Below are 21768 nucleotides of genomic sequence, written 5' to 3' on the forward strand. Positions count from 1 at the left end.
ATTTCCACACAAAACCATAAAACAGTTTGTTTACTTTCTTGTGCCTTCCTTTACCTTTTAGCGCAATAGTTATACTTCCTGGACGCCCCAACTCCAGCAGCTTACGACGTGTCCAAGCCAATTAACACATTGTCCACTTTTTTAATACCTCCCTCTCAACATGAAATGCCAAAAACACTTAAACTATTTGGGACTGAAACTAAAAATGAAACTTTGCGTGCCAAACACTCGCAAACCGAACTTTTAATGCTCAACCGACTTTTGCTTTTATTGGCCCACCTGAAAGGCTAAAGCTGGCAGTTGAGTGAGACATATTTATGTGGCCCATACACGCAGCACGCGGCACATTTCTCATTTAACTGCTTTGGCCATTTGCTAATTAATACCAAGTTCCATTTATTTCAACGCTCAAGCAACTAAATTTTCACCCCACACATTTCCGAATTTCGCAAGAACAAATCAATTTTGTTTTCTTTACTTTTACTTTTATATATTGTTTTTTCTTGTTTGACTTTTGCTATGAGATTTGTGCTCTTTTACGTCTTTTGGCATGTCCAAACTTGCCCTCAGATATTCTCTATTGCGTGTTGTTTGGGGTTGCCTTTTCGGCTTCGGCTGGGGGGATGGTTTGTGGTTGGGGGTTTGCTCTGTGTCAGCATCGTTTAGCAGCGATCGCACGCAAAAATATTTGTACGTAATAAAATTAATGGCGTCCGTTGATGTTTTATTAATTTATACAATGCCCGCTGTTTGGGGCCTAGGAAATAATATATATTGCACATACGACGCGTGCTTTGCATTATTAAGCAATTAAATACTAATTAAAGCGTAACATGAGCCAATTTTCTAATTTTGCTTGATTTTTATATCCGAGTGGGAGTCTAAGAAATTGGGTGCGTTAATGAGCTGGTTTTTGGGTAATCATATGGAATGGGGCTTTAAGATGATTAGCTTTATCTGTTAACTAGTTGGAAATTGCCTGTTCGTGATTTTCTTTTCTTTGCCTCTTGATTATATGGTGTGTATTTGATCAATATTTGAGAAGAAGTTCAATAGTGGCTGCACTCAATAGTTTCGATAGGCGCAATCGATAACTATCGAATCAATTATGGTCATGGGAATTGTTAATATATAATAAATATCGATAGCTATTTCATGTCTATTTTATTTCTATTGATAAACTTTCGACTAAATACCAATCAATATTTTTTTGTCATTACTTTCGATGCCTTAATATTACTTTCTTTTTTCAAGTATCCCTCGCAAGCCTTTGACCCATCTGCAATTCGTTTTGCTACCTTTCATATTTCAAATTGCCTCATTCAATTTTATGAGTCATCTGAGATATGCACAGCAACAGCTGTGTGTGAGTGTGTGTATCTATAAGCACGACAGCACCGACTGCCAATCTACCTATTGCTTGCCAAAATCCATTCTTCTCTCCGCACTAGATATTTTAGGACTTCAGCGTTGCAGCATTTGTAGCAAATAGATAACAGAATATTGTCTGTTATATATATATATATAAATTATTGCAGACCCTGTGCAAAGCAATCGAATTGCAGTTGCCACCGCGTCCCCGCGCTTCCCTCATAATGCTTTCCAGTTGCAGTTATCAGTTTAGGAGGGCTAGTAGCTATTGATATTGGCCCTTGTTTTAAATGTTAAAACAAAATTAAAAAAAAAAAGGAAACAGAAGCTCGATATAAATTGTGAAATATCATTTCAATTCAACTACACCTGCCCGCCTGTGCGGCTGTTTTGGGAATTACATTTCGCATATTTGGTTCGAATGTATCGTGTTTTGTATTCTTGCTGGTTTCGTGTATTTGTCTGTTGTATCTGTGTTTTTATGCCCTAGAGCTGTAAGGGTATGTTTGACTTGTGAAATCGTAGGTAACAAGCGGGCATAGGTAGATGTAAATCTAAAGGGACTATAAAAGCTAGCTTTACAAATGTTTTGAAATAAATTAAATTCATTTAAAATGATTTATCAGATTGATAGAGAGGTACATAGTACAATATGTATGCATAGATGATAGATGGATAGCTGAAAATATATTTAGAATTTAAAAATATATGGATTGCTAGATAAATAGGGAGATATGAGTGTAGAACCATATTGATAAATGATAGATAACTAGATAAATTTTGTTATATTTTCATCTGAAAGATTTTTAGCTATATATTTAACATAATAGATGTGAGACACATTTAATGCACCTTTGCAGAGCATCAGCCTATCGATATAAATATTTAAGCTTATTTTTTTTTTCGGTGCGAATTGTTGTGCATTTTGTTTTTGATCCTGGGTAAGCAATAAATATTGGCATATGAAAATTGCATTGAAAATTCCAAGTGGCTCTTAACTCGTTGCTAATTTTGCTGCTTCAATTGTTCTTGTCGCTGTTTGTTCTATAGGCAGAAAGAATTTTGGAATATTCGTTTTAAAGCAATAAATAGCCAGCATTTTGCCAATTGAAATTGAAACTATTGAGCGGAATATGGTAAATATGAGAAATATTTCTATTTGCATTGGCTTATGGAAAAGTAATATTCGTATATGAACTGAAAGCCAATTTTATTTTATTTTAAGTAAATAACTATGGCAAATGGATATTGCATTTTTCAATTGAACTCAAGTAAAATTTAATTTCGTAATTGTTTGCATCGGAAATGCCAAGAGAATTTCCAAAATATTTTAAATATTATTTGAGACAATTTCATTTTGCCTTTAATTTTAGAACAATTTCAGCTATAATTTATTGTAATCAGAATAACACTTAGCTGAGTGATAGCTTGTGCTTAAAATGCATAACTTTCCTCTCTTAGTTTGTTCCCTAAGTTCATTTCCGTTTGTTTATCTCAATCAGAATTCTTGTGGCTTCTTTAGCAAACTTCCTGCCGGGGGCCTTCATCCAGGCATGCGGCGTTTATCAAAACACAAACGAGCCAAACAACAACTATCATAATAATGATAAGCAGTTGCGAAAAGAAAATAATAATAATAAAATGTAAAAAACGCAGCTGCAAAATTTGTTCAAAACAACAATTTTGCACTGCAAAATAAGAGAGGAGAAAAAAATGACAGATTAGCGCGATAAATTTGGTAGTTGAAGGCGGAGAAGAAATACGCCGCGACAGTCGATTGCAGCAGTTGTTGCCACTCGGACACGTCGTCAAAGTTGCATATTTCCCCCAGAACGAACCACTAGGATTGCCGGAAATTGAGAAAGTGCCAAAAGAAAAAATTCAAAAAAATGCTGTAGAGAATGCGACAACAGAAACTTAGCGGCGTCTGCGGGTGGGTTAAGAAAAGTTAAACGAAAAACTTTTGAATGCGCTGGAAATTTATATATATATATATATTTGCCATGTGCTTTGGCCATTCTGAGCGGTACATACATTTTAAAATAAGTTGTAGCCGCCAGGAAAGGTTAGCCCCAAAGTCCACCAAAACTTTTGCTAATGAGTGTAAGAGTTTTCCCTTATTTTTTTGCACCCGCCCTCTTATCCCTTAATTTTTCCATCTTGCGATGTGGCAAACTTCTTACTACACTTGGGTTGATTTTTTCTAGTTTTTTTTTAATGCTTTTATTTGCCTGAGCAGTTGCTTTTTGAGTTTCAGCTGATGACATAAATAATTCATTGCGAAAAACGGCGCTTAACTTTTAATTAAATCAAAAAATTGGACTTTAATTGAATATTTGGCCAAACAAAAGAGCCCAAAATGCCACACAATAAGCTATTAAGCCTTAAAGTCTAATAAAATAAACAGTAAACACACTTAATGCCTTGATTACCAGCATCAACAAGGCGGCAACGCCGCAGCGGCGCACCAATACAAAATGTAGGCTCGCCGTTAGACACGGCGTCTTCTATGTCCTGCTGTGTGTCGCCTCTCACTCTCTACCGTTGCCCGAAATGTTAAGCTTATGTACACTCTTGCCCAAGACATTCGAGTGGGCACAGATTTATGCCAAGCAGCCATGTTGACCTCAAAATTTGTGCTAGACTTGTGCCAGAGCCTGAAGGTGGCTCCTCGGGCTGCTTTTGGGCTGTTCTCGCAGTCAGTTGAGTCCAAAAACTGTGCAATGAAACACGTGTTAAAGCCCAACTGTGCTCAAGCATGACTTAAAAGTTGTTGCTTGTGCTACGCCTAAAAATATGTACATCATTTGGCTTTTGAGGCTTGCAAAGCCAATTCGACAGAATTTCGCCTAAATTCAGGAATTTTATAAAAATTCCATAATATATCGCTGACAACAAAAAATCGTTAGCCTTCATTGAACGATTTGTAATTCGTTTGCGTTTGTTTCAAAAATGGCGAATTATCGATTTTGCGAATAAAGATAGTTTTTTAAATACGACAAAAACTCGTTTATTGTATATTTGAATTAGTTTTGCAGACTAAAATCTCGTGAATCGTTAATCTGTATTTTATTTATATCAATAATCGCTTTAAATGCAGATAGGCTGTAAAAGCTAATAGTAAAAACTCAGTATATAATAAATTTTTAAAAAGCTGAAAAAATATATATATTTAACTCATGTCCTAAGGAAACGTGTGTTTATATATATACGAATCATGAAGAGACAAAGTAAAATAATAATTGACGTATTGGGTGTAGGTTCTGGGACGAATCAAACTAAGATTATATGTTAACTATCTATCTGATATATAGGGAAGTCTTACATACTATAATTGCATATATAAACAAGTAAGCTTTATGGTGAAATAGTTTTCAAGAACACAACTAATAGATACTACTATTATTTTGTGACTAACATGTGGCCAGCCTGGGGCACATTGCGGCCTTTGTCTTGTTAAACTGTTTTCGTCTGGCAGTTGCAAGCACCAAGTAAATTTATAGCAATGATGTGGCGCTGTCTTAAAGTAAAATATTGACAGTTGACTAGAGGCAAGTGTGGCATGAACTGTTGGCTGCTGGGGCGCAACCAAAAGTTTTTCCGTTTTGGCTCTGCTCTCAGCTTTAGAGAAGCAACAAGCAGTAGCAAGGCCAGAAGTCGAAGTAATTGCTTACTGCTACTCATCCTGCTCGTCCTTGCCGACCTTGTTGTTGTTGTTTTTTGTTGTTGCTGGCTTCGTTTTATGTGGCAGCAGAAAGCGAGAGGGGGCACGGCGAATGCCATGACTATGCTGCTTGTGGTCGTGGCCATGGTTACTGCGTCCTACGTCCCCTTCAGGCCACATTCTGGCAGCCATTAGGCGACTGCCGTCATACAATGAAAATCGCATCGTTGGCTATGTTTAATTTTTAGGCCTGTTGTTGTTTAAACCTTGCGGATGCGGAGGCGTGCCAGCCTCTCAAGTTTTTTAGTGCTTTATAAATATTTCAGCCCACACAGAGCGCGCCTCACACGTGGCGTATGCGCATTATATTTTATTCATTGACTCAAGGCAAATCAATGACAGACTCTTCGCTTGTGCGCAAGCAAAGTGAGTTTTCGTGTTTTTCCCGATTACACATTTTCCACAATAATCTTTGAACAATAGCAAGTAAATTTATAATAATAATTGCAAACTTTTCAATGCTGCATAAACATTTTGCGGGGGCTGTCTTCTAGGGCTCGATATTTGGCACACAGCCTATTTTCATAAATTTTCAGCCAAGTTTATTTTGCTGGTTGTCTTTGCCAATTGCGTCCTTGAATTAATCATCATATTGCATCATCAGAGCCTTACATTAGTTATTCAATTGTCAGCTGATAATGTATGTGCTTTCGGGCGACCAGTTGCGACAATTTTGAAATAAACGCTTCGTTTGATTTAATTCTAGTCTAGAGTTTAATTCGTAAATAATATTGGCTTGTAGCAAATATTATGGTTGGGGAGAACTATGAAGATATGTTTGCCTAGTTTCATTGGTAATGAAATCAATTTTCCTGCCTAAGGATTATTGTTAATTATTTATGTATAAATATTCTTCATTGTTTCTTGACTGTAAAGAGACTGCATGCTCCCAATTTTAACTCTGTTCATGATATGTTCTGATTAAACTTGATATTTACCCAACTTGTTATTTAAATGTCCACCATTGTTTCTCATATCCTCGCGTCGTCTTTCTCTCTTGCATTCTCCCGATTTCAACTTAGTTGCCGGCTTTTTACTGTATTTACGGCTTCTATTCTCTTTTGGTCCATACATTCAATCCTGATCCTTCAATGTCCCTTGATGATGTCCTCTCCTCCTGGAACAGTGAATACAATCTTTAGTGATACCTGTTTAGTTTCTGGAACTTTACATACGTACATCTGTCCTCCATTAATACGTATCCAGTCACAGCATTTTGGTCCTCCATTGTCACTTGATTCCGCCTTGCAAATTTAAGTAGTTCCTAAATGTCTTTACTGAGCTACTTCTTAAAACTTTAAATACATCCTTTATTGTTATCTAATCTGTCGCGGCACTGCATATATAGCTTTAGGTTTATAACTCACCTGGATTTACGGCAAGCATTAACTATATGCTCTTCAAACTTAATAGGCACACGCTATTTGATAATAAAATTTTAATACATCTGCTTGAATTTTCAGTTTGTAGTTTAACTAAAAATTGATTGTTCAATAAATTTGTCTGCTTTTTATTTTTTAATATTATTTGATAGCATTTGCAGCATGCATTCAAAACATTAAAGCTGCAACGAAATGGACTTTATTTTTTTTGGTCTGTTTTTACGCTCAGTTCTTTATGCACTGCTCTGTCATTTTCATGCGGCAAAATCTCATTATTTTTTTGTGGCTCCGCAGCTTCCTATGGCGCTGTTGCCAGAGGGAGAGAAAGAGAGAGAGAGAGAGTACCTAACTTAAACCGAGACTCCAGCCCATTCAATAGTAGCCATTCCTCTGCTCGATTCTCTGGGTGTTAGAAAGAGGTTCCTCGTTGCCGCTTATCAACTTTTTTCACATAGATTTTCTTTGCACTTGCATAGCATAGTGTGCAAGTGTGTGTGTGTGTGTATGCGTGTGTGTGTGAGTGTAGCTCCTATATAGTCTGGCAACTCGCGTAGTCTCGCAGCATATTCATTTCTTTTGCCATTTGCTTTATTTATTTTCCATAGGATTTATGTTTTTGGGTTATGGCGCTTGTCTTTGATGTTGCTATTTTTTTCCGACTCCGTTTTCCTCGCTTTTGCACAATTTTTTCATTATGTTTCATACGCTTCAGTTTGATAACATAGCGCAGCTAGTTTTTAAAGCCTTTTCAAATTCTATTATGCGACAGCTTTGCTGCTGACTAATGAAAAAAACGCAAGAGTGCAAAAATAATGAAAATAAAATAAAAGCTGCGCCGCGTCTGCTGTTATATGAAGACAAGGACTTTGCCAAAGGCTATGGGCTGAGCCTGAGTCACAAATGGGGGGATTTTTTCTTGAATGTAATTGCGGCTTTGCCTAATTAAGTTGTAGACTTGGCATAGTTTTGACAATAGATTAGGGCGCAAAAGAAAGAAGCTGTATACGACAGAATTTAAATGCTAAAATAAAATAGTTATTCGAGCGAAAATTTAATTAAAGCATTCAGAAGAACATAAGCAAAAGCGACAAAAAATTACTGAATACAGACGCTTAATGTACTCATTAAAGGAAAATTTATGACAGGAAATTTGATCAAGGCGTATAGTAGGAAAAACAGAAGTATCAAAATAGAACAAAAGAAAATGTTGTGAATGTTTTAATGAGCAGAAGAAAACAAAAAAGTATGAAAGCGTCGAAATTTGAACCGTATTCGTCGCACGGGGAGCTAAGATTTAAATAAAAATATGTTATAGTTGAAAAGAACAAAAGCGCAAAGGCAAATTACAAAATAATTTGTTCGTAGAGCAAAGAGTACTCAATTAATAAGTTTGATGAACAAATACTTGACTTCGATTGAAGACTCCTTCTACCCTTCTCGATTTTTCATAGCATTCTTTTGTGGTTAAATGTGAACATATCTAACAATCAATCAACGCTTGTTAACTTCAAGGCGGCAGCGCTTAACTTCAACCGCTTTTCAATGGCTTACAAAGAAGCTGTAAGATAATTTTGTGGCCAGATGATGCTATTCAAGTAGTTGCAAGCAGTTGACCGCAACAGCGTCGTCGGCTCCATGGCTAAGCATCTTACAAGCATTTTGGTCAAGTCTCATTCACACAGACACGCACACACAGATACCTAGAAACCTGCCACTGACGGCAGCCTCAATAGCCCGACAGTTCACTAGCCCTTGCTGCCTGCTGCTCGCTGCTGCAAGTATCTAAACTAGAATGTTTGTTTAGTATCTTTTACACTGTGCTGCACAGTTGTCTGAGTATGGTTTATCTTATATGTGTGTTGGTTGGGTGTTCTTTCATTCTTGCATTGGTGCAGCTGGGCAACTGGTCTCGGACTGTTTGTTGTCTAGTCGTACGTTTCTGCATGCTTTGCATGCCACTCGACTAGCACAAACACACACACACACACACACACATACGCAGAGTGTGTGTTTGTGGGTGGGAGAAGGCCTTGCTGTTTGTTGTATGACATATAAAAGTCAACTTGAATGCGCTGTGTAAATTTAGCCACCCAGCATTCACTGCTGCATTGCATTTTGCAATGCGTTCTAAACCTCTGTGTGTATGTGTGCGTGTGTTTGTTTGTGTGTTCTTTCAACACTGTTGCAACTTTAAGTAGTTGTGTGTGTGTGTGTGTATGTTGGTGCCAAGGAAATGGTTGCATTTGAAAGGAATTTGCCTTTACAAGATTTTACTCTTTGCAATTTACACGCGCCGCGCACTTACTCTATATATATATATGTATATATAGCAATATACAAGTGCATATAAGTATATATCATTCTGTGCATGTATTCGCAGATATGCACATGTATTGTATGCATTTGGCTTTTGTAAATGTTGCTTTCTTATTACATGGCATTATATCGTGTCGTGCAGATATATAAAGTAGTTGCTTGCTGACGTTTGCTGTTTCTTGCAGGATGTTGTTTGCCTTTGCCACAGCAGGCAGCCAGCCAGGCAGGAAGTTATCTTCAGGAAAATAGTGAAAAACTAACAAAACTGATTTTTTTTTCGTCTTTGAAATGGCCAGGCTTCTGCGCTTAATTAGCAAAAATAAAGGGATAGCGTGTAGCATAAATTTTTCTATGGAAGATAATTAAAAATCAAGCTGGAAGGTAGCTAAATTTAAAGTGAACAATTTTTGAGGTCTTATGTAAATAATAATTAGTTTTTCTGTTCGAAATTATATCATGAGAATTACCTATTGTTAAGAATAAATAAGGTGGAAGATAAAAAATCGACAAAAAAGGGATGTTGCCATTTATGAAATGCTAATAAAAGGTTTGCGGAGCTTATTTATACTATAATATACTTTCCCAGAATTTATTATTTTGTTGCTTTAAATATTTTCTTGTATCCGTTTGTTGTAAAGCTTACATTTTTAAGTTTTTGGGAACCTAGTTAATATCTTCCAATCAATTGGGTTGAATTTTTCTGGCTTTCTCATTTTTTTGGTCTGATTTGTTGCTGCCCGAAACCAACGACAGCATCATTCAAAAATGCCCCAAAATGTTGACCATTAAACTGAGCCCGCCTCAGTGCCCCAAGGGGCAGGGCAACACCCAACTACTACACACGCACACCAACACAGACAGGCCCTACATGAGCTGCCCCGTTGCCTTTGGCCACCCTGCTGCCACAACTGCTGCTACTGCTGCTGTGGGCATTCAGTGTCAAGCTTCTATGGCTCAAGTGTTTGCATTTTACAACCACACACTTGCAGACACTCACACACACACTGCTAGGGTGTGTGTGTGCTTTATATGTTTTGTGTTTGTGCGTTGGCATTTTGTAGAAGAGTTTCTAGCACCAGCTTAAGTGAAATGTAGCTGACCTAAGCTACAAAATAAACACAAATGCAACGTAAACACACACACACCGAGGCACGGACATACACGCGCACAACACACACACACCCACACCAACACACACATGCACACAGCGCACATGGGCGACTTTCAGGACAATAAGAAACGCAAATGTCAGTGCACAAGAGCGAGGGGCGCGACCGAAAGACTGAAAGAGACTTTTAACAAAGACAATTTATATGTATATGTGTGTGTGTGTGGGTTTGCATACATGTGTGTGTGTGCAATGATTGTCAAGGTCGCCGTCACACAACCATCTTAACCAACTAATTTCATTTTTTGGCGTTTATTTGTACTAATCCAATTTGCAATTTGCCTCCCAACTTTTCCCTCAGGCAAGTAAACAATAAACAGGGCAAATATAGCTAAACTGACGACAGAAGAGAAAGTGAGAAATACTAAAGAGCGCAACGCAAGTGAGCAACAACAACAGCAAGAACTCTCAGAAAAATAATATTTTGCAAAATTACATAAAATCAAGCAGGGCTAGGAAAACGCGTGGAAAACTCTAGAAAAGTGAAAAATAAACAGAGCAAAAGAGGCAGAGGGCGATTAAAGATTCAGAGCGATAATATAGAGAAAGATAAAGAGAGACCGTCATCAAATCATGCTCAGTTCTCTGGACGCGCTGGCAGGTAAAATTGCCAAGGCGACGCCGGGCACAGGCGCCGTGGCGGCCAGTGCCAATGGCAATAAGCCAACAAATAATGCGCATCATCCGGCGCATCAGCATCATGGAACACGGCATCAACTGGACTATGATTACTCAGCCGTTGAGATCGAACCACCTGCCGAACAGTTGGCCAATTCGCCGCGCAGCGAACGCGAGAGATTGCAACAGGCGCAGCATGCATACGAGCAGCAGGCACAGGCCGAGCTCGAGTTTGGCTTGGCTGAAGTGGATACAAAAAGTTGTCTAACGCTGCTCACACATCGCCGCAGCAGCCAGAATATGCACCTGCTCAATCATAGCGCACAGGCTGCAGCGGCGGCGGCAGCGGCAGCGGCGAGCAAGTCAGGTAATGGTCATGCTAGGCATCAGCAGCAGCAGCAGCATTATCATCATCCATATCAGCGTCCGTTGCGGCCAGTGTCACCTGCGTTGCAGCAGCAGCACAGTCCACCGCAGCATCAACAGCAACAGCAGCAGCAGCAACATCAACAGCAACAGCAATCGCCATATCAGCAACAGCTATCGCATTTGGCCGCGCTGCAGGATCATCATCAGGAACTGCTGCAATCACAGCAGGAACTGTTCCACAAGCAGCTGATCAACTTGCAACAGCAACAGGAAAGAGAGCGCCAGTCTGCCGTTAATTATAATGATAGCTGCAACAGTGACCACGACTCGCAGCATGAGTACAAAATTTGCCTGAGGGATAGGTGAGTGTCTGCCGCCACGCCCACAGACTAAACACAAATTGCCCAACTACTAGTGCACGTTATGTTCCATCTTAAAGCTGTCATATTTGTTGCATATCACGCAATATACCCCCACCCACCCCTTGCCCCTTGCTAATTAGTACCCTTTTATAACCATAAACAACCATTTTTTTCTCTCCCTTCTATTTATATATATATATGTATTATATACCCTATTTTTATTGTTTCATACTTATCCCAGACATTGCATGTTTGCATGCACTTCACAAAAAAGAAGAAAAAAAAAGGGAAAAATTATTTTTAAAACAAACTTAATTCATTAACTCAAATCAACAAGCAACCGTTGAGCGCGGCCTGTTGTTCTTCATACAGTAAAAATGCATTAAAAAGAATATATATATATATAGAACGACAGGGGGTAGTCAGAATGTTATTCACATGACTGAACAGGTGTGTAAAGTGCACTCTTATTCCCTCAGGTGTGCTGAAGACAGGAGCTGAAGCATATACAAACAGAGACAACAGTTCAAATAGCTTGTTCATTAGCTCTGAGTATTTATTAGATAGTTAATTTACAGCTATCGATTTTCAGTAATCGATTTAATCAAGAAAAATGCTTCACAATTAACATCAATTTTAACGAGCTATCAATGTTAATTTTATTTTTTTTTTCTTGCTGTTAGCAGCAAATCAATTTACAGCCAACTCTTGCTCCTGTCAGATATTTGACATGCAGATATTAGTGCAGTGTTGCCACCTTTCGTACAGACAGTGCTGCCAACTTCTCTTTTCTTTAAATATAAATAGACATTCACATTTAATTCAATTTATTTGCCGCTGGCTGTGAGTAAATGTTTGAAAACAATAAATTATCTGGCAGTTAATTGCAGCATAGCTGATAAAAACTTTTTTTATTTAAATGGGTTTGCTGTAATTGAGTGATGGCCATTAATTACGTACAGAATGACATTTAAAGACAAGAAATCTAGTCTGTGGGATAAATATAAAGACTGCTTTGCAAAGTATTGAAAAAATGAGTTTAAAATAAAATAAATTGAAAAGTTAATTTGCTAAATAACGTCTTTATTTTAATATACTCAAGCTTAGCAAAATATTTAAATTATGCTTGAAGCAAGCTATTCACACTTATAAAAAATATATATACATTTTTAAAAATTAATTAATTTAATTAATTAATTCATGCCTAAAAATTTTGATTAATAATTAAATTTTTTATATATTAATAATTTTGAATTATTATTATAATTAATTATTATTATAATTACTTCTAAAAAATTAATTTAAAAAAAAAGTGCAGACATTCAAATGGCAAACTAAATATCAAAGCTCTCGACCAACCAATTGTTGAATGTACGCCTACTCTTGGCTAGTCCTTTGAATGTACTCACAGCATTCGGTTTATTCATTCATTGTGTCTGCGAATCGTTATGTAGTCTGTCATGTTGTGTCTTCAACACGTAAACACGTCGAGAATCACAAAACAAGGTAAATCCACAAAAAAAGAAGGCAGAAACGCCTCAAAGCATGCAACAGAATTTTGTGACTCGAAACATTTGTAATTTGTTGGCTTTGCCTCGGCTCAACGTAACAAACAGAAATGTCACAAAAACAACAACAACAATGGGGCAACTAAAGAACAGCAACAACAACAATAAGAAGCAACTGAAATTCACGTGACAAATTGCTGCTGGGTAAATGTTGTAACAACGTCTCAAGCTATGAACTAAGAAAGAGAGACAGTGAAAGAGAGAGAGAGGGAGAGAGTGAGCTGGGTAAAGTTAGACAGAGATGGCCAGCTAACAAACCCAGTGACACGCACACACACACACACAGAGAGAGACGACATTTAACTTTATTATACCTACACATGTTTGTTTGTGCATTTTATTACTCTTAACTAATTTAATGTATAATAACATTTGACATATTGTTTTTCGTGTTTTACTTTGATTTGTGTGTGTTGCCCAAGTAACGTAGCCCTTTGACTTAACGACTGCCCGCAGCGAGTTTGCCCTCGGTTTGCCCTTGTTGCCCATGTTCCTGCTCTTTCTTTTTCACACATGCAAATATATTTTGGTGCTTGGGCGTAGGCGCCATTCTGACAGCTGTGCACCCAACTTAATTACACTGTGAGAAAATGGCTATTTTAGCTGGAAATTCTACTTACATACGAGTACATATTGAAGTATTTTTTATATTGACTACATTTTTTTGTTTTTATGCATAGGTAGAATATGAGAGAGTTATTCTTTTGTTATTATGGCTTAATTCTGTTAATATTAAAATTTCTACTAATATTATATTATATATATATCTTAATGTATAACATTTATGTATACATACTTATATAGGTGTATATATATTTTTGCAATTGCATTTTTATATTAAATTTATTGCTTAGACAACTTTTAAGAGTTTTGGTTTAGTAAAAATATAATTTTTTTTTAATATATGTATATTAATATGTTACATATACTATATTTAATGCAATATTTGTATCTTTGGGCCTTCTTTTGTCTCCACGATATATAAGATATATTTTCAACAAAAAATGTTGATAATATACATTTTTAATTTATTTAATTTTAAATGCCAATCTTTTCTGTTCTGGCATCATAATTTGCAAACATACTTTAATACAATCCCCACTTTTCGCGTCGTGTATTTCACCTTTCGTGGCTATTTTAATGCATTCTGAAAGGCAAATCTTTTATTTTTATGCACAAGATAAAAATGCTCAGGAGTGCGCTGCTGCCGCATGCCATATATGACATTTTATTGTTTATTGTTCTTTTGCAATTTGTTGTACAGCTTGTTAATGTTGTTGTTCTTGCTGTTGTTGTTGACATTTGCGTGCTTGAGCCTGGCGCCACGCCGCCTTTTTTGTTGAAAAATGTCGAGCTAACCGTTCATTGACTTTAAAGCGCGTGCTGTAATGCAATTAGCCTTAAAAAAAAGAGAGAAAATAAATAAAAATGAAAAGTAGTCGGCGCTGGGTAATCGAAATCAGTGAGAAACGAGGGATTTGCATGTGACGGGGCCAACAGCCAATTAGAGTATCGCCAGGAAGAAAGCAACTGAGCGAGAGAGAGAGAGAGAAAGCAAATACAGATAGAAAGGTTAAATTACGAGCTGATGACACAGATAAAGCGACTATCCATAATAATTACGTGAAATTCTATTTGCTTTGCGCTGTACAAAACAAAATGAGAGTCCCGGCCCGCAGGGAATTTCAGTGAAAGTGAAATGCCGAGTGACAAAAGCGCCACCAAATAGCCAACAACAACAACTGCAACACAACAAAACAGCAGCAACAACAACAGCTACAACAATAAACAAACGTGAACAAACACTTGCAAGTAAACAAAAATTGGATGGTTTTTCATTTATTAAAGTGGCTACCCGGCGAGTCCTGTGGGTGGGGCAGGGTGGATCAGGGTGTGCAAAGACGAGCTCGGACACGAAGGCGAGCAAACATTGTGAGTTGTAGGTAGGGTAGACGGAGCTACATATGTATGAAGCTAGTTAAGTTCACGTGCGTGTGTCTGTGTGTACCTTAGACGGAATCACCTTGGCTAAATCTCGCGCTTAATACTCTAATAGCTGTGCTTAAAGCATCGATTTAGATGTATAGATTAGTACAAAAAATGTAAGGTCGATTCATTAAGACCTGCATACTCTGCAAATATATATGAAAATGGGCGTGAAACTTTTTAGATATCGCCACGATAACGATAATTTATCGATTACCCTTATAAATAAGTCGAATATCGGTTCACTTTAGTCACACTTCTGTTAATAGGAGAGCTTATTGACTGCGAGAGAGATGACCATTGCCTGTAAGGCAAATTGTTAATGTATACCCTGTAAATGGTTAAAAGAGGCATATGTATGTAAGCAGCAACATGTACGCCTACAAAGTGTACGTACCCCAAATATAAATTTTTATTATCGCCATTAAGTAAAATCGATTATTATGGTACGTTAGTTTTTTTATCGTATTGCAGCTTGAGGCGATCAACAATTATTTCTCTGAAAAGATTGATTTAATCTATTCTTATGCTTGTAAAGCGTCAAATGAACTTCTAAATATTCGTAAAAATAACGCTATATTACCCTTCCAGAAATGTTTTCAAGTAGGAAACTGTGAAATTAGCACGCGCTTTCTTCCGACCATTTTCCCGATCAAAAATCGCAAACCCCTCGCTTATGCAGTCAAAAAGACGTTGCCATTGCTTTGTGTTTGTTTGAAGACAATTTAATTCCCAACTTGTATTTCTTTACACTATTTTCCTGGCAACATCAATTCAATTTCGATTCGCATAAAATTATTATGCGTTACTTCTCTAAGCCAGTATGCCCTTTGAGAGATAGGGAAATAGTCAGAAGCGTTTGCATATAGACATTCCTGCGCTGGCTATAGAAAGTCCAACCCTTAGTCTCGTTGAGTGCTTGGCGCCTTTTGGCTTTGGCTTTGCATTCTCTATTATGCATGCCAAAGCAACAAGAATAACAATGCAGCACCCACTCAGAGCTACACACACACACACTCACACACACACAATCTACATTTTCATTTCAATTGTTGCAGTTGCGCGTGGCGCGTTGCAACCTTCGGCTTAAATTGTTGTTGCTGCAGCTGCTTCTCCTGCGGCTGTTGTTCTTGTTTTTCTGACCCTTAAGCCAGACCAGGCTAATTTAGCTGCACAGTAGCTCAGCGAGAATCTCGACCATATTTTCACGGCTAACCCACTGAGAGCTCAAAATTTTGTCTGTTATGGAAGCCAAGAAAAAAAGGATATTTGTGTGTACATAAATGTGTGCAACAATTTGATATATCCACATATATTTTACCCTTGTGTGGGTGTTATAATTTAGTCAACACATGTGAAACAGAAGGAGACTTCTCCGAAAAAGAATATATATTCTAGATCAGCATCAACAGCCGAGTTGATATAGCCTCTGTCTATTTCTATACGAACTAGTCCCTCAGTTATCTCTCAGCTATCGTCTTGAAACTTTGCATAAGTCCGTCTCTTCCAATATCCAATAGACGCCATAGAAACAATCGGCCGAAAAGTAGGTAATGGCAAAATATTCTATAGCTAAGATATTTTCATCAAACTTATTTACGAGCTTAACTACAAAATTCTAAAAGGGTATTAAATCTTCGGCGTGCCAAAGATAGCCTTACTTTCTCGTTTTTTTTTTTTACATTTCTGCCATGTCCTTGCTCGACATGCAGCGGGTTTTCTATATATTAGTCAAGCGTATGTGCATATGTATGTGTGCAGCTTTATTATTTTATGAAAATTGTTTATGCATAAATGCTCAACATTTTTTGGCATTTGTATGTTTGTTTAAAGGAGAGTGTATGTGTGTGTGTGTGTGTGTTAGGGGCGTGTCTATTTAGCATACGCATTCATTGTTCAAAGCTATTTGGCAAAATTTGTTATTTAAATAATCAAAAAAAAAAAACGGAATTGCATATAAATTATATGCATGGGAAAAGTTTGAATGGAGCGCATGTTTTTTTTGACGCATACGTGATATTTTTGCCACATGGCAAAAATGAAACCAGCTGTCAGCCTAACAAATATTTGTGGCAAAGCGAGCGATAAAACTGGTTTTAGTATTGTTTTCCAAAAATAAAATGTGATATTAGCTTTTTAGTGTTAAAAACAATATTTTAAATAGTGCAATAGCTCTGGGTATTTATATGAAATGAAATGTTTTTCTTAAGCGTTTGCTAAATGCTGTTGATAAATTCATTAAACAATTTGTGGGGCTAAACTAAGAGTTGATTTCTCATGTTGTTGCTTAAACTGAAACCGAAATAAGTTTAGAAGTAAATTTGTTAGCTTTTGGGTTTGATTTACATGCAATCTACGCAAACAAATCTTAAAAATTAGTTTTCATTTTATTGTGCAAATTTCATTTGCTAACCAATTTCTTTCGCTTGCATCTTTTGTGAATTGTTACTTTAATAACAAGGTCCGGAAACAGAAATTGCATGCTAAACAAAACAGACCGCAACATAAATAAAAGCGAAAACAAATAATGCTTACAAAGTGCCGAAAATCTAGTTAAGGCAGAAAAAAAAACAAAGAAAAGGGCAAGAGGAAAAATTCAGCTAGCAGCTAGCGACGTTGACGTTGACGCTGACGCTGACGATGCCACAAAAACCAAAAAACTAGCAAAGTTCATTTCCACACCAAAATCAATGAACCAAGCGGCGGCAAGCAGACACACACAAACACACACACACACACACACGCACACTCCAACTGAGACACAGACAGGGCACAGCTTGTTGGGGTGGGTCTGGCTTTATGGAGTTTGTGCGGGGGCAGAGTGGGGAGGGGTCTTGGAAAATGGGTAACAGCTTTGCAGCTTTTGTTTTGCCATTGCGGCGTATAGAGGGTCGCAGCTAGAGGGGCGGTAGGGGCGTGGCTGGGAAACGCTGCCTGATGGCTGCCGTAGTCAGCCAACTGTAGCCGAGAGGAGACCACAACGCAGTTACAAAAACAAACACAAACACACACGCACACACACACACACACTCACTTGCAATAGGAGCACAAGCGGAGCCGAACAAAACTAACCGCAATTTTCGAGGCGCTTGCATGCAATAGAAAAAGAAATAATAAAAAACAACAAAAACAGTTGAGAACTGTATAAAATGGTTTGGAAAAAAGTTGAAAAAAAAACTATAGCACAGCAAACGGCGCCGGTGCTGCTTATTTTATTAATGCTCCACGCTGTTTTCACTTTTTGCACAAACTTTTATTTTGCTTCTATTTTTTTATTTTTATATATATTTAGTTTTTATTGCTATATGCAAACATTTATATTTCATTTTTATTTACATTATGTGGCCTGAGGAACCGCAACTACACAGCATAGCCAACTGTTGGGCGCCAAGTGTTCCAGGCCGTAGTTTTAAAGTGTAATATGTAGAGTATATGATGCTTAGTTAAAGAGCATTGGGTGGTCTTTATGCTTTTTAAGATATCCGAGAAAATGCCGAAACTTGCCTTATGCAATAATTGAGGTTTTTAAAGAAATGTTATTTAGGCATATCCTTTGCTGGTGATCAATGTATGTACATATATGTATGTATGTATGTATCTAGCTATGTATGCTACATATGTATATATGTGTGTATGCGTACGTATACATACACTTTTATGCTTTATATTGATGCTGATCAAGATTATATATACATATTTGTACATACTGTATGGGAATGTTTGTCTATTTTTATGCTTTGTATATATTATATATATATATATATATTTTTATTTTTTCTATGTAGATAGTTATACACATTTTTTTTGTAAAATCATTTTTAAAACACATTGCTGGAAAATTAAAAGTTCTGTACAAATATTGTATATATATTTATAAATATTTTAAAATCAAGCAGCTAGATATTCCTCATGTAGGTTATCTAAGAGAGCATCAATTAAATAGTTTTTATATGATCTAATTTTTTAATGGTGTATTTACGAGCAACTCCGATTAATGTTTGTGCTATAAGATTTTTTTCCTAATATTTACGAGCATCTCCGCCAATAGGGTATCTGCCAGTTCATCACGCAACCCGTGCTTTTTTCGGTTTGTTTATGTTTTTTAATTTTATATGCATATCTTCTTCTTCACTTTTTGCTAACCAAAAACCGCAGCATCGACTCTTATATCGACTGCTCTTTGGCATTTCATTCACTAATTTTGGGGCTTGTACTTTGGGGCAAACGGTTTACGGTTTAGTTATTGGTTTCTGTTCCACACTCGAGGGCTCATCGATATGGAAAAAACTTTGCAGACCGCTGCGAGTGTTTCCACACAGTGTGTGGCTGCATGTGTGTGTGTGTGTGTGTGTGATTAATACTTTTGGTCAGACATTAAGCCCAAACTCGGGCTGTATTTTATTTGAACAGCCACGCCGTGTTTTATTTTGTGAGTGTGTGTGCATGGGCTCTTTCATTTTATTTTGTATGAACCTTAAGGACACTTGAGTAATGATGGAACAGACCAGCGAGCAGCAGACCGTGTCTCCCCCTCTCCGCTCTCTCTCTGTCTCGCTCTCTCGACTGCCGCAAATTTGCGGCGCATTCTCGACCCTGTTTGAAGCTCCATTGCAAAAGTGCTGACATGTTATTTGTGCAGTTAACGAGCTGAGTTATTTTGCGGGCACAAACCGCACAAGAAAAAAGTAAATTGTAAAAAAATCTATATGTACCATATATAATGCAAACCAAACGACCGTCCGACCGGGCATAAATGGCAGCTCTCTCGACCCTCTCTGTTCATTGATTTGCACTTGTCCGCTTAACAAATGAGAATGTGTTTTGTATTTCGTTACCCGATGGATTCGAACCATCGACTTTCTATGCGAGTTGTTGTTTGTTTTTGCGATTGCCGCTCATTAAAATCGAATTGCAATATTTATGCAAACTCCAACAACAACAACAATAACGGCCCTGTGCCCAGTTTTATTTTTCGGCTTTATTTATTTGTTGCGACTGCATAATTTAGTGTGCGGCTTCAATTTGCCCCTCAATTAGCTTCGAACATTAAATGGTAATTCGCTGTTGCATTTCATAAGGGCTGAGGGTCTGTCCTGGTTTATGTTTCATAAATAGAGAAAGGTTATTTTGTGCTATTCGAATATTTAGTGTTCTTTATTTTTATACTTGGGCAATATATGAGTCTAATCTGAACGATTGAAATATTTAATGTTATTTTTCTTTGCTTAAGCTAGCAAAGTCTTGTTACATGAAATACTGCTTATTGTAAACCAACTTTACTTAAGTAATATATTATATTTGGGCAGCTTTCGATTCCTGCTGTAAAAAAATGTATTGCTACAAAATGTTTCTGGGTTGGCGGACCCGGAATTGGCACAGGGCCAGAAAAGAGCTTGTATTTTTGTTTTTAAAAGCATCTGCAAAATCATTAATGCAAAATCATTTGTAACTCATTTTTGTTTTAATTTATGAACTCAGCAAACTGTGAATGATCCATCTTAAGTTAATTCAGCTCTGTCTTGCCGAACAAATGTGTATCGTAGTCCTTTGAGGCTGCACATTTTTAATAAGTATAATAATTGCCTCACTTAAAATAGCGCCCGGAACGCATTCTTTCATCATTTTTAGTCTCAAAGTCAATATTTATGGAATGTGAACCTTATTCGGTTGCCTACCTGACTCCACGCTATGCGACTCTTCTATTGCCCTACCCTACAGTCTGTTGCTTGTCAACAATTTCATAAATTAAAACGACGCTTCAACGCCATCCGAAAAGAGGAAAAAAAGGAAATGAAATGCAAAAAAATATGTTGCCAAACTCACGAGCGTCAAAGAGTTGCAGACATTTTCTTGTTTTTTATTGCCTTTTACTCTTTTTTTTTTGCTGGTTCAGTTTTTCATTGCCAGCCCCGAAAAGCGCACAAAACAATAAAACATGAAGCGCAAAACAATTGCCGAGGTCGTTGCTTTTGTTGTTGTTTTTGTTGCTGTTGCTTTTGTTATTACCTTGGAGATTAATTAATTGCAAGGCACAAAAATATGCTACAAGTTGGGCGACTTCCCCTCCGCCCAAAACCTGCCCTGACCCTCGCGGTGCCACAAACTACCCAGCTCCAACGCTCTGTCAGTCATTTCCGGTCGTTTGGTGCGCCATTATGAGAGCGCCAACAGGCACAAAACAAACCAACAAAAATAAAAAAATAAATAAACAACAAAACTCGAAACAACAACAAGATGATAATTTTCAGGCTCTGCCCCCTCCCACGCGTCTTTTGTTTATGGCTTTTTCTTTTATAAAGTGGAAAATTGCAGACAGCATTGTTTGTTATTTATTGCCATTTTGATATGAAACCTTTTTTTACGCCACCAGCTATATAAGGAAATCAACCTACCACCATCAATGCCTATTTTTTTTGGGGGGGGGGGTGCCCCCATTTTATGAGGTCTTGTGTGCCTATTTGGCCTGTCATAAAAGGCACAACTAATGATTTGTTTTTTGCCTGCTTCATCAATATCAAGTGGCTGACAATGACAGGACCCAAGCAATGCATAGTTAAGCGCTCTGACTAGACATTAGCATTAATGTTTAACATTGAACTGGTTGGAATTTACTTTGATTGATTTAACGGCTATTTATAGCGCCTAATGTTAACGATTGTTGCTCTTTATGCCAGCGATTTCTTAAGTAATTAGGCTTCTTTATCTATATTATTGCACACTCAATAATGGTTTAATGGTCTTCTAATCTAATAATATATATTATTATAATATATTTTTTTAACTAGACGAAAATCTTAATTTACCTGCAAATAATTTATTTTCTGAGCCGATCTAATATTCTATTCCACACATGTTTTTTAATGCAATCTATGAAGAACTTGGGCATCTTACATATTTTAAATAA

The 21768-nt window shown here is 37.2% G+C and overlaps 1 protein-coding gene and 1 long non-coding RNA gene across 3 annotated transcripts in view; both read left to right on the forward strand.

Annotated features, from left to right (window-relative positions):
• Positions 1–10340, forward strand: part of LOC135429963 (uncharacterized) — a 36756-nt gene extending 26416 nt beyond the window's left edge. Inside the window, exon 2 of the long non-coding RNA XR_010436495.1 lies at positions 10263–10340. This is a non-coding gene — a long non-coding RNA (uncharacterized LOC135429963). The remainder of the gene's footprint in view (positions 1–10262) is intronic.
• An 83-nt stretch (positions 10341–10423) lies between these two features.
• bru1 (bruno 1) overlaps positions 10424–21768 on the forward strand; it is a 99120-nt gene continuing 87775 nt past the window's right edge. For both annotated transcript variants that reach the window (XR_010436493.1, XM_064684472.1), the window contains exon 1: positions 10424–11310. Coding sequence is in view for 1 of the 2 variants with exons in the window: in XM_064684472.1 (XP_064540542.1) it covers positions 10535–11310 (776 nt within the window). In the remaining variant the exon portion in view is untranslated. The remainder of the gene's footprint in view (positions 11311–21768) is intronic.

Source organism: Drosophila montana, unplaced genomic scaffold (assembly GCF_035044405.1).
Source record: "Drosophila montana isolate Dmon_TW-CO22-7 unplaced genomic scaffold, ASM3504440v1 contig_2747_1, whole genome shotgun sequence".
NCBI lineage: Eukaryota > Metazoa > Arthropoda > Insecta > Diptera > Drosophilidae > Drosophila > Drosophila montana.